This window comes from Saccostrea echinata, unplaced genomic scaffold, assembly GCF_033153115.1.
Source record: "Saccostrea echinata isolate AGI-Se365-2 ecotype Australia unplaced genomic scaffold, CSIRO_AGI_Sech_v1 ptg000004l, whole genome shotgun sequence".
NCBI lineage: Eukaryota > Metazoa > Mollusca > Bivalvia > Ostreida > Ostreidae > Saccostrea > Saccostrea echinata.
In genome coordinates, this window is record NW_026889753.1 from 8347535 (window position 1) to 8361308 (window position 13774).

The following is a 13774-nucleotide window of genomic DNA, read 5'->3' on the forward strand; positions in this document are numbered from 1 at the left end:
TGTATATTTATGTGTATTTGTTTTATGTATGATGACATATGATACCAAATAAATGATGATGATGATGATGATCGTCCACAGTGGCCCCACCCTACCCCAGGGGGTCATGATTTGAACAAACTTGAATCTACACCACCTGAGGATGCTTCCATATAAATATGACCAATTATGGCTTTGCTGTTTAAAGATTTTTTCCCCCTATATATTCCTATGTAAAAGTTTGATCGTCCATTGTGGCCCCACCCAACCCCGGGGGTCATGTTATTTATAAACTTGAATCTACACTACTTGAGGATGATTCGACATGAGTTTCATCTTTCCTGGCCCAGTGGTTCTTGAGAAGAAGATTTTTAAAAGATGTCATTAATTTTTCACTAATTTGTAATTATCTCTCCTTGGAAGAGGGCGTGGTCCTTCATTTGAACAAACTTGAATCCACTTTATCCAAGGATATTCTGTGCCAAGTTTGGTTGAAATTGGTCCAGTAGTTCTGGAGAAGAAGATGAAATTGTGAAAAGACGACGACAGACAACGGACAAATTTCGATAAGAAAAGCTCACTTGAGCCTTCGGCTCAGGCGAGCTAAAAGAGTAATGTTTGCAAATATTATGTTATTATATCATTTTTCGCTAATGGATTTTGAAATCGTTAAAGACAGTTTTAAGACGTTCTAAAATATATTGCATTTTAGAATACAAAAATAGGAAAAAGCCGTAACGATCCCAGATTTAAAAAGGAAAAAAAGGAAAGGGGGGGGGGGGTCCAGCCCCAAAGTGCCTGTGCATTCTCCTTTAAAATAATAGCTGTGTATTTTTCAATGAGAGAGAGAGATCAACTATCAAAATTTTTTATTGTATAAAGTGAGTTTGTATATTGGATTTTTTTAGTCTTGTGAAGTGCAACCCGATTCAAGAGAGAAGGGGGGACATTTTTTTTAAATCGGGTTTGGTATACACTAAAAAGTTAAACAGTGGACATGGTGAAGGAAATTCGAACCAAGATATTGCAACAACATGTGCAAAGACAAAGTTGAAACGTGATTAAAGAAATAACAATGCTATGTTACGATTATTTAGAGAAAAGTTGCAGATCAATATAGGGTATTTTCTCACTAGACTGAGAGATCGAAAAATGGAGCCTACTTCTTTGTTTATTGTACGTTCACTCCCAGATAACGACAGAATCACTATGGAATTTGACTATTCTCACGATGGTGGAAAACCTAAGCAATTCCGTATGGATAGAATAAAAGAAGAAGAATTGGGCCAGACTTTTGCACGACTCAAAAATTCCATAACATCAAAATTCATAAAAAGAAAGAGAAAGAAAAATGAACCAGAAATTGTTCAAGAGGATACCCCACTTAAGTTTACCATAAATGGTGTTGAAATCAATACAGAAAGCAAATTACGTGTTGCAGAAGCCTTGATTCAGGGATCAGAAGTCTGTATTAATGAGCAAAAATATCAGGTATCAGTTAACCCCCCTACAGTGCTAAAGTTAGAGCTTCCCAAGAGCATGATGTCTGGGTTCCCAGTTTTTCCAAAGGTGGATTTACAGTTTGCTAATGTGTTGGACAGTGAGTTCACATGGAACAGAGTACATAAAGATTTTAACAATCTTAATAACTCTCTAAAGAATTTGAATCAGAAATTCCTCTCCAAAGAAAAATTTTACACACCAACAAATGACGACATTGACCACAAAATTGAATTGAGCTGTATCCCAAAGCTTGGGGATAGATCAGGGAGTATGTCCACTATTGTCAGTAAAGTGGTGGTTGAAGCAGGTCCAGGGGTCTGTCCATTTGAGATGAGACACATGTACACTTCAGAACTGACCGATAGCACAAGGTACACATACTACACACACATTGTCAGGCTTGTCTACAGTGGGTTGAATTTAAAATATCATCACCCATGTTCTTTCTAATTCTTGAACTAGGTGATGGCATTACTTGAACAGATTGTTTTGTTATTAGTGATAAATTCAGAAGTTGTTGGAAGTACTTCATAATGATTATTATTTCCTATGTAGCTTGTAACATAAGCTTAGCTGCAGATCTGAAGCTCTCTGGTCTGAAAAAATTGGGATGGATGACCAGAGAGCTACAGTGCCACTCATAAAAAACTGTATATTTATTGCAAACAAATAGTTGCGCTCGGTTCTGGATTAATTTTTCCAAATTCTTACCTCGACTGCACAAAAGCTCAATTTCAAAAAATTCCTTAGACCTCTATCAAATACTTACGTAGTTGACATCTGCATGAAGTGCTTTGGACCGAATTATTTTGCCACCCAAAATGGCAGCATAAATAGACGAAATTTTCTATGGTCTCAATTTCAGACCCAGGAGGGCTATTAACAATGGTAACGAGGAATGTTGTGGAAACAGTAAAAGAATATGTAAGGAACACACGGTTAGTAATATTTTGGGATGGAGGTTTCAAAAACATGGAGAAATAAATCGAGAAATAGCGCACTTTTTTTGTGCGCAATAAATATACAATTTTCAATGAGTGGCACTGTACTCTGTAGCTCTCCGGTCTGTCATTTTTTTTTTTTTTTCGGAGAGCTACAGTTCTGCAGCTAACCTGAGCTCAGCTTTGATTGGTTACAAAGTCGGGTGTAAATTTACATACACCCGACTTGAACAGGGGTAAAAAACGTGACGTCACAATGCATAGTTTTTCTATGATAAAAAGCAAATAACATGACGTCACAATGCATTGTAGGACATGGTAAATCTTATTGATAGCTTGAAACACAGCTGATTGGACTTGTTTACAAAGAATTTATTTTGGTACATAGGAAATAAATTTGTTATCCAGGTCAATTGGGCCGTATGGAATACAACCTTGGGTAAATCCCCGTACACCCTTGATTGGACCTGGATAACTAATACTATTATATAGTCTATAAATAATCCCTATATAATAGGGATGGCAACGAATATTCGAATATTCATTCGATGAGTCGATATTCGAATATGAATTTCAGATTCGAATATTCGGTGTTTTTCAGATTTCATAAAAAGAAGTACATGTACTGTGATTAATAAATTTCGCTAAGAACAGAGCTGGAATTATCTCTGTTTAATTTTCTAGCGATCAATTTCGATCGCCTGATTTCTTTCACTGCTTTCTTATCTTACAGATTTACTAAATTACATGTATTTTGTTTTGAATAAGGTGTTAAGGAATTGTACAATAATAGTCTATGTATTGAAATCTGAACAATATACCGTTACAACTATCTTGCCTTTGGTAAGACGACTGGTTCCTCAGTTGGAGCTACTATAAATACACATGTTTCATTTGTTAAAATTATACTTTTCTATATTTAAATCAATTATTTATTTCAAACATTGACAAATATCAAATGGAATTTCTTATTGTACAACTGCAAAAGTCTCCATACAATTTTACTTCCAATATAAGTATACTACGCTAAACCTGTCATGAGTAGGATGATGCATATTTAAAATAAAACAGATTTTATTTATTTTATCGAATATTCGAATATATTTGAATACTTTCATTGAATATTCGAATATGAATTATTGACAAAATTGACATCCCTACTATATAATCTATACAAACGCAAACAGTTCATAATACTGCATATTCACTGGATTTGAAGCCATATTCACCGGAGGGTCAGTGCGCGTGCAGCGGCATTGTGACGTCACAATCAATACCTAAAACAACGTTGAAAACAATGGTTGCAACGGCCGGAGCCAGCTGTATATGCTGTATATCTGAGCAGGAAAACTTTTAGGCAAATTTCTCGTAGGATTATTTTCCAAACATTTCGATGTCTTACACACAGCAAAAGGAAAACACGGAAGTTATAAGTTATAAACTGGACATTTTTAAAAAAATTTTCTACGACAAAAGTTCGTTAATGAAAATGGAGTCGTCATGCAGCCTTCAATGTCTTATAATTCATTCAAATCCTGACTATATAATAAAACAATTATGGACTCTTTCGATGGTGAATATGGTTTGTTATTCACCAGAAAAATACATGTATCAATATTGACCTCGGCTTCGCCTCGGTCAATATTGATATTTTTCTGGTGAATAACAAACCATATTCTCCACCGAAAGAATCCATATTTGTATAATGTTCTGACACTAGACTCTATTTCTTAATTATTGTTACTTGACCCAGTCATGGCCAGTGTATACAATGGTACAAATGAATTGTGAATGGTTGTTATTATATTGAGTAATATTTTCAAAATTTTTATCAACATAATTGATAATTGCTGTATTTTTAGTTTCAGAGTGGTGTCCTATAATATACTAGCAGATGCATTTGCAGACACAGACTTTACTAGAAATGAACTGTATCCATACTGCCCCCCTTACGCACAGTCCATAGATTACAGAAAACAACTGCTACTGAAAGAGATTCTGGGTAACTTATTTTTGCATTGAAATGTGAGAAGTATCAAAATGAGAAATGTTACAGAAAAGTAATGGCAAAAAATGCTATAAAAGTGTGTTACTGAAATCTGCAAAATGCATAACCTGTAAGGGTGTAACGATACGACTAAAACATATGGTATATCATGATACATTTGGGACTTTATCATGATACATATTGCAATATTCACTGGTCATAATTTTCTATATAATTTGTGTGTCTCTGTTTTGAAATGAGAAATTCTCTATCACAATATGAAGGTCTAAAAGGTGAAGATTATTTCTTTAGTTCACAAATACATTATGTAACATTTAATAAGCTCTGAACACAATGAAAACAACATGAATAAATTAAGAAATTCACTCCTAATAGTTAAATTAAAAGAAATAGCATAAATTGCTTAAAATGTTCCATTTTGTGATACACAGGTTTACTGTTTTTGTACCATAATATGGTACAATTTTTTAACATGCCAAAAAAAAGTTAGGGTAGGTAGAAAGGCGATTACTTTTTTTAAAACTTGACTTTTTATCTTGAAAGAATCAGTTAATTATTCAATACGCTGTTTTTTTTTTTTTGTCATATATACATACACATATATGAATAAACATGCACAACAAAACAAGTGTACTCTTTTATAGAGCACTTGGATAGACATTTTTTTGCAGTATCTGAGAAATTCATTTTATTGACTGCATTTTGAGAAAACTGTACTAGTGAATAAAAGTACAGTTCAAAATACGGATTTGGAATAAAAAGCACAGTCAAACCTCGTTATCTCGAACTTAATGGACTAAGAAAAAACTTTGAGATATCCCAGGATTCGAGATATCCAGGGTAAAATACTTAAAAGAATGAGGTGTTGGGACTTCCAAATCTCTTTGAAATCCATGGTATTTGAGATATCAGTGACAAAGATGCCGAAGTTCAATTGTAGTAGGTTGGTGAGTAAAAATTAGGATTAGTCTGAGTCAGGTTACCAGAAACACACATTTTTTTTGCCTAATAACCTAGCTGGTGATTTTTTCCCAAATGTTAATCATTATAAATGTAAATTATACATGTGATTTAACAGGATACAATGCAGACATAATTTGCCTCCAAGAAGTAGATGAGAAGGTATTTGACAGATATCTATTGCCAGCCCTTCAGATAAATGGCTTCTCTGGAGTGTATCAGATGAAATCTGGGAAAATCAGAGAGGGAGAGGCTTTGTTTTACAGAAATTCAAAGTTCAGGTTAGTATATAGTGTCAAATACTCAGAAATAAAATAAAACATCAATCAGATTGAATCCTGCTACCAAATATTTTGTTACTGTCCCTGTATATTGAACATTTGACTGGTTTGTAGGAGCCTTACATTAGCAACAGTACATGTGATATTACCAGTATTATGTACATTGTGAATATAGGGAACATGCACATTGCATGGAAGTAAGATTGATAACCTCTATTAATGAAGAGCGTCTGCTCTAGAGTCGCGGAGTAAGGAGTTGATCCTTGTGTCACGGGTTCAAATCCCACTGTGGGACGTGGAGACCGGTCCTTCGGATGAGACTGTATAAACCGAGGTCCCGTGTCGCAGTAGGTGCTGGCACGAAAAAGATCCCTTACTGCTCAATGGCCGTAAGTGCCGAGTATAGGACAAAAATTTGCAGCTCTCCACCGGCAAGTGGTGGCGTCTCCATATGAGTGAAAAATTCTTGAGAGGGACGTTAAACAACATACAAACAAACAAAATTAAAAATTAATGAAGTAAGAAAGAGAGGCACATTTCCACCCATGTCTATGTTTATCTGCCTGTCTCTTAATGGGATATCAAGTGATGACGGATTCAATGAAATTGAAGGAAAAAAGCGTATATTGTACCAAAGAAAGAGGAGAATTGATAGGTTTTGAGATTAATCCACTTTAAGATATAGATGATGGATCCCTCTTCTCCCCACATTTTAGCTCACTCAAGCTATGATAAGATCATGAGCTTTTCTGATTACTCATTGTCCAGCATTAGTTTGTCTCTCAATCCACTGTCCACCTGTAAACTTTACAGATTTTTTACCTCATTCTTCGGAACCACTGGGTCAATTTCAACCAAACTTGCCACGAAGCATACTCGCATGAAGAGAATTCAGAATTAATCAAATAAAGACTCATATCTTCTTTCAAGGCTCCATAATTTAAAAAAAAATGAACCTAATGGTGGCATCTTTATACAAGAGGCCCATGGGCAACAATACTTACCTACCTGAGTAACTTTAGCACTCTGTTCCTCATTAGATTTTTATATTCCCATGAGAAAAAAAAATGATGCCACACAACTTGTGAATGTTTGGAAATTAAATGTTCTGTTCTGGTTCTTGAGATTTAAAAAAAAAAATTCTTGCATATTCTCATGTAAAACTGTGGCTTGCACTATAACTGGTGGCCATGATTGAACAATTTAGAATCTTCATTTTATTAGGAAAGCTTTCATCTAAGTTTCAGTCTTTCAGGTCTAGTGGTTCTTGAGAAGATTTTTTAAAGATTTTTCCTTTGTATTTTTATTTTAACCTTTCATCCCTATTGTGGACCCACCCAACCCCAGGGGTTATGATTTGAACAATGCAGAATCTACACTATGCCAGGAATCTTACATATAAATTTCAACTTAATTTTTAAAAATCTGATGGATAAACTATTTTTTTCTGTATCATATTTGTATGTGTTATATTAGGCATTTAGATAGATACTTAGCTGAGAGTCTAATTAGTAAATATTTATAATAATTGGCCATTGCATGGGTTTGCTAGTTCTGAAAAGAAAGAATCATAAATTAATCAGATTGTATTGACAATATTGACTTAGATATGAATTATAAGATGAAAAAAATTGGTTCCTGTCTCATAAATATATCTGTGCAAAGTAAATAACTCAAGGTATAAGATTTTCTGTTTCGTTCAACTTTCCGTTCCATTCTCCATTTGGCATATTAGCAGCACCCTGATGGAAATAAACAGGGAAAATTCTTCTGATGAAGAAGAGCAGTGCCATGCAAGCATTGTGCCCTATAGACCTCTTGTTTGGAGTACCCATGTGCTCTATGGAGTTTCTTGAAGATGATGGCTTTAAATACTGACAATTAGAATTATTCTCTGATTACAGGGCCACAGAGGAACATACAATTGACATAACACAAAGCTTGGAGGAGGAGGCCTTTAAAGATATCAAAGAAAAATTGGCCAAATATGAAGTCTTGTACGAGTTTTATAAAAAGAGAAAAAATGTGTTACAGGTAAGGCCCTTAGCACAATTAATATACAGTAAATTTGATTTTTAGATGTGAACATGGCTACCATTTTCAGCTCACATTTAGTGATCTTTTCTTATCAATAAGTCTGGCTTGCATCTTTTGAAAAAAATTTGTGGTTAGGTAAAGTGATCAGTGAAATGTGAGTGTATAAAAACCTTCCATTTTGTTTATTGGTAGAGGTAAAGACTGAGTAGATAATTAAGTGATAAGAAAATTCTGGTATTGATAGAATTTAAAACAGGTTTCAGAAAACAATGACATTGCCATTCACCAAGATTCGTCTATTGATAATTCATGAAATCTTTATCAACATGCCCCTGTATTAGATTCTCTATGTACTTGTATGATTAAGTGTCAATATTAACAAGAATATTCTGAAAAAGCAATTCTTTAACTTACATCAGCAATATTTTAAAAACGAAGTCATATGCTTCATTATGGACCACTAAAATACAGTTAAATCTCATTATCTCAAACTCTATAGGACCAAAAAAACTTTGAGGTATCCAAGGGTTCAAGATATCTGAGGATTCGAGATATTGAGGGTAAAATACTGAAAGAAAAAGTGCTTGGGACTTTCAAATCACTTTGATATATCCATGGTATTCAAGATATCAGTGTTCGAGATACCGAAGTTCAGCTGTAGTACTAAATATTGTTTACTGCTGCATTAGGATGAGTTTTTGTTGTATTTAGTAATGTTATATTTTCATGTAAATTAGTTGAATCTAATTCATCTAGGAACATTTGTTAAAAACAGTTACCATTGGAATGATAAAACAACACCCTCCAGCATGATAGAACGTAGCAGTACTCAACATTGCTTGACAACGGGTGATATTCCAAAAAATATTGATTGTGCAGAATTAATGCACTCACAGTTCACTATTCTGTTTATAAAATATTCAGTGTAATATAATGATTAATACATGTAGTTGAGTGTAGCATTGAAAATTTTCACCCCTTGAAAACCATTATCTAACTCGGCTGCACCTCAGTTGACAATGTTTTCTTGGGTGAAAATTTTCAATGTTACACTCAACTACATGCAATATTTAAGTAATCTGTGATGAATGATATCTAACCAACCTTCAGTATTTATTGATTTGAACATTGTAGGTACATGTTCTGGAATCTGTGTCTGATCCACGGAAGAAGCTGTGTGTGGCAAACACCCATCTGTTTTTTCACAGAGACTTTGATCACATCCGTATTGTCCAGGGCGTGGTCAGCATCAGGCACTTAGAACAAGTGATGACAAAATACAGAGAACAGGTCAGCCACTCAAATAGCAATTTTATTTTAAGGGATATAAATTTTTTTTAAAAAAATGTTGTTTGTTTTTTTTTTCAAATTATTTACTGTAATTAAATTAAATTTAATGTTTTCAATTGATGAAGATTTGTAATGAAAGTAATGATTTGAAGGACAAAGTTTTTGTATGAAGTTATGATTTGCAAGATGTAAATGTACAGTACATCATCACTGTATAAACACATACTTACAAAAATTTGATTAAATTAAAAAAATTCTCTTTGATTACATTATGAAACAAGGACATTGTAACATTATTTCTATCAAGAGTATGTCCATTTCAAAGCAGAGAACAAAAACTATTCTTCATCATTACAAACATTTTTCCCTCTACAGGGAGACGACATTTCCTTAGTTTTTTGTGGAGATTTCAATGCCAGTCCTCAAAGTCCCTTACATGGATTTCTGATCACTAGTCAACTCAAGCCAGAGGAATACGACTTGCAGATAAAAGGTCCTGTTTTACAGAATTTGTGATTATTTTTATACAAGTTGATTTAGGAAGGGTTTAAGGATACAGGTTTAATCTTTTCAAATTTCCAATTTTTATGCCCCGCCATGAATATGGCCGGGGCATATAGTGTTTCCGTCCTTCCATCTGACTTTCCGTCAGGCTTTGCATTTAGCTCTGTTCAAAGCTCCGTTTCTCAGAAACTATACAAGATATTTTTATCAAACTTCATATGCTGATAGATATTGATGAGAGCTATGCAACTGCATCAACATTTTTTGACCTTGACCTTTCCTTTGACCTCGACCTCACTTTTCTTAACTTAGTGTTTAGCTCAGTTTTAAAGATACCATTCAAGATAGTGTAATCAAACTTCATATGCTGATACATACTGATGAAAACTATTCAACTGCATCAATATTTTTTGACCATGACCTTTCCTTTGACCTTGACCTCACTTTTCTCAATTTGTGTTGTAATTCAGTTTTAAAGAAACCATTCATAATATTTTTATCAAACTTCAGATGGTAATACATACTGATGTAACCTTCAACTGCATCAACATTTTTGACCTTGACCTCTCCTTTGACCTTAACTTCATTTACTTTAAATTAGTGTTTAGCTCAGTTTTAAATAAACCATTCAAAATATTTTTATCAAACTTAATATGTTGATACGTATTTGTGAGAACTATTGAACTGCATCAAAAACGTTTGACCTTGAACTTTCCTGTGATCTTGACCTCACTTTTCTTAAATTTGCATTTTGCTTAATTTTAAAGATAAGATATATTTGCTTAATTTTAAAGATAAGATATATTTATGTAAGTTTATGCACTTATGCATAATTTGGTGAGAATTTATCATCTATATCCAACTTTTTAGCTCACCTGAGCTGAAAGCTCAAGTGAGCTTTTCTGATCACATTTTGTCCGGCGTCCGTCTGTCTGTCCGTCTGTCTGTCTGTCTGTCTGTAAACTTTTCACATTTTCGACTTCTTCTCAAGAACCACAGGGCCAATTTCAACCAAACTTGCCACAAAGTATCCTTGGGTAAAGGGGATTCAAGTTTGTTCAAATGAAGGGCCACGCCCTCTTTCAAGGGGAGATAATTAGGAATTACTGAAAAAATAATGGCATCATTTAAAAATCTTCTTCTCAAGAACCATAGGGCCAGGAAAGATGAAACTCATGTGGAAGCATCCTTAGGTAGTGTACATTCCAGTTTGTTCAAATCATGACCCCCAGGGGTAGGGCGGGGCTGCAATGGAGGATCAAAGTTTTACATAGAAATATATAGGAAAAATCTTTAAAAATCTTCTTCTCAAGAACAGCAAAGCCATGATGAGTCATATTTATATGGAAGCATCCTGAGGTAGTGTAGATTCAAGTTTGTTCAAATCATGACCCCCAGGGGTAGGGCGGGGCTGCAATGGAGGATCAAAGTTTTACATAGAAATATATAGGAAAAATCTTTAAAAATCTTCTTCTCAAGAACAGCAAAGCCATGATGAGTCATATTTATATGGAAGCATCCTGAGGTAGTGTAGATTCAAGTTTGTTCAAATCATGACCCCTGGGGGTAGGGCGGGGCTGCAATGGAGGATCAAAGTTTTACATAGAAATATATAGGAAAAATCTTTAAAAATCTTCTTCTCAGGAACAGCAAAGCCATGATGAGTCATATTTATATGGAAGCATCCTGAGGTAGTGTAGATTCAAGTTTGTTCAAATCATGACCCCTGGGGGTAGGGCGGGGCCACATTGGAGGATCAAAGTTTTACATAGAAATATATAGGTAAAATCTTTAAAAATCTTCTTCTCAGGAACAGCAAAGCCATGATGAGTCATATTTATATGGAAGCATCCTGAGGTAGTGTAGATTCAAATTTGTTCAAATCATGACCCCCGGGGGTAGGGCGGGGCCACATTGGAGGATCAAAGTTTTACATAGAAATATATAGGTAAAATCTTTAAAAATCTTCTTCTCAGGAACAGCAAAGCCATGATGAGTCATATTGATATGGAAGCATCCTCAGGTAGTGTAGATTCAAGTTTGTTCAAACCATGACCCCCGGGGGTAGGACGGAGCCACAATGGAGGATCAAAGTTTTACATAGAAATATATAGGTAAAATCTTTAAAAATCTTCTTCTCAGGAACAGCAAAGCCATGATGAGTCATATTGATATGGAAGCATCCTCAGGTAGTGTAGATTCAAGTTTGTTCAAACCATGACCCCCGGGGGTAGGACGGAGCCACAATGGAGGATCAAAGTTTTACATAGAAATATAAAGGAAAATATCTTGTTCTGAAGAACAGAAAAGCTATGTTTAGTCATATTGATATGGAAGCATCCTCAGGTAGTGTAGATTCAATTTTGTTCAAATGATGACCCCCCAGGGGTAGGATGGGGCCCAATGGGGGATGGAAAGTTTTACATAAGAACATATAGAAAAAATATTTCTTCTCAAGAACAGAAAAGCTATGTTTAGTCATACTGATATGGAAGCATCCTCAGGTAGTGTAGATTCAAGTTTGTTCAAATGATGACCCCTGGGATAGGGAGGAGCCACAATGAGGGATCAAATTTTTACAAAGGAATATATGGGAATTTTTTTTTAAAAATCTTCTCAAGTACAACAAAGCCATTTGTTATATTGACATGGAAGCATCATCAGGTAGTTTAAAATTCAAGCCCCCCCCCCCCCCCCCCCCCCCCCCCGTCTTTTCAATACTGAACTGATTGTGCTTTTGCCTAGCCAATGTGCTGCTCAGGTGAGCGATGTGGCCCATGGGCCTCTTGTTAGATTTCAATTTCAATTTTAAAGAAACCATTCAAGATATTTTCATCAAATTTCATACACTAATACAAATTCTCATGTTGCATTACTAATATACCCTCGGCGGGGCATTCATGTTCTATGGACATATTTCTAGTTTTTTAAAGTTACATGTACATGAAAGATAGAAGCCATAATGGCTAAACATGCTAAATGTAAAGTAAAATTCCCTCATTAATATGATAACCATATAGGCATCTTGGAAAAAGTTCTTCTTGTGGGGATTGGGTGGTAAAGTATTTCATAAATACTATTATTCCTACATTTCTTTCTATTCTACCCAGAGGTTTATTAATTAACACTAAATTAATTCTGGATATAACACATTATTTGATTGGATGAAAAAAATACTTCATTTCATATAAATTAGGTTGCCTATGTCACAATGACTTGTGTAAAGAAACGTATCGACACGCCTGACGTTACATTTAAATTTTGTACAATTTGAAGTTATTTTTTAAGGGCAATCATCTTTTTTTCTTACTGTAAATGAATGAAATTGGAATTATAAGGATTGAATTTAATAGCTACCCAATTTATACCATATAAACTAGTTTGGAACAGTTCATGCTTTTTAAAATTAAAACCGCTTTGTGGTTTATAAAGCGTAAACTGCCTAGCCCAGTTTATATCTTAAAATTGGGTAGCTATTAAGTTCATTCCTTAATTAATAATTGTTCATTGGTTCTTGGTGATTTAAAAAATGCAACTTATTCATAATTTTTTTTTTTTGTTTCACAGATTCGGGTGAGAAAGTAACCAACTTTGACTTTTCCCACAGCTTTAAGCTGACTAGTGCCTGTGGTTATCCGAGGTACACTAATTATGTAGGGGCATTCCATGGACAGTTGGACTATGTGTTTGTGGACAGCAATTTGGAGGTGGTCAGTGTCGTCCCTCCTCCAGACCATGAACAGGTCACGCAGCATTTGGCCCTACCCAGCATAGTTTTTCCTTCTGATCATATAGCACAAATCTGTGTAATTAAATGGAAGTGAGATTTTATGTACTGGATAAAGTATTTGAAGCTGATGGCATTATTTTCTTTTGTTAGAAGGGCCCAGGGGTCTTGATAACACTTGAGTATTAAGAGTTTCTCAGGCTCTGACCACTTAAGCCCCACCTATGATATGAATTTTACAATATAGTAGAGGACTCATTCATTACCACACTGAGAAGAAATTTGTCTCGTAGATGATCAGGAGTAAAGAAGATTTCTACAGATAGAATTTTAATATATGATCAACTTTGCCCCATTTAACTTTACACATACACTTTCCATACAACATTTTGGGGGAACAAGGCCTATTATCCTCACAATGTTGGGTCCTGATTCAATGTTTCTGTTGGACCCCTGACAAATTTCATTCAATATCTTGCGGGCTGACTGCAGTGTCGTCTTTCGGGAAAATTACAAATCTTGATTGTTTTTCCTAGCTCTTAAC

General features: G+C 34.7%; 1 protein-coding gene across 1 annotated transcript; it reads left to right on the top strand.

Annotated features, from left to right (window-relative positions):
- The first annotated feature begins 1002 nt into the window (after positions 1-1002).
- On the top strand, positions 1003-13361 carry LOC133179121 (2',5'-phosphodiesterase 12-like). Its single transcript, XM_061313865.1, has 7 exons — positions 1003-1853; positions 4286-4425; positions 5510-5672; positions 7577-7706; positions 8844-8999; positions 9375-9492; positions 13071-13361. Exons 1-7 carry the CDS (start codon positions 1060-1062, stop codon positions 13325-13327), a joined length of 1758 nt encoding a protein of 585 aa, XP_061169849.1. The 5' UTR covers positions 1003-1059; the 3' UTR covers positions 13328-13361.
- Positions 13362-13774: the final 413 nt, after the last annotated feature.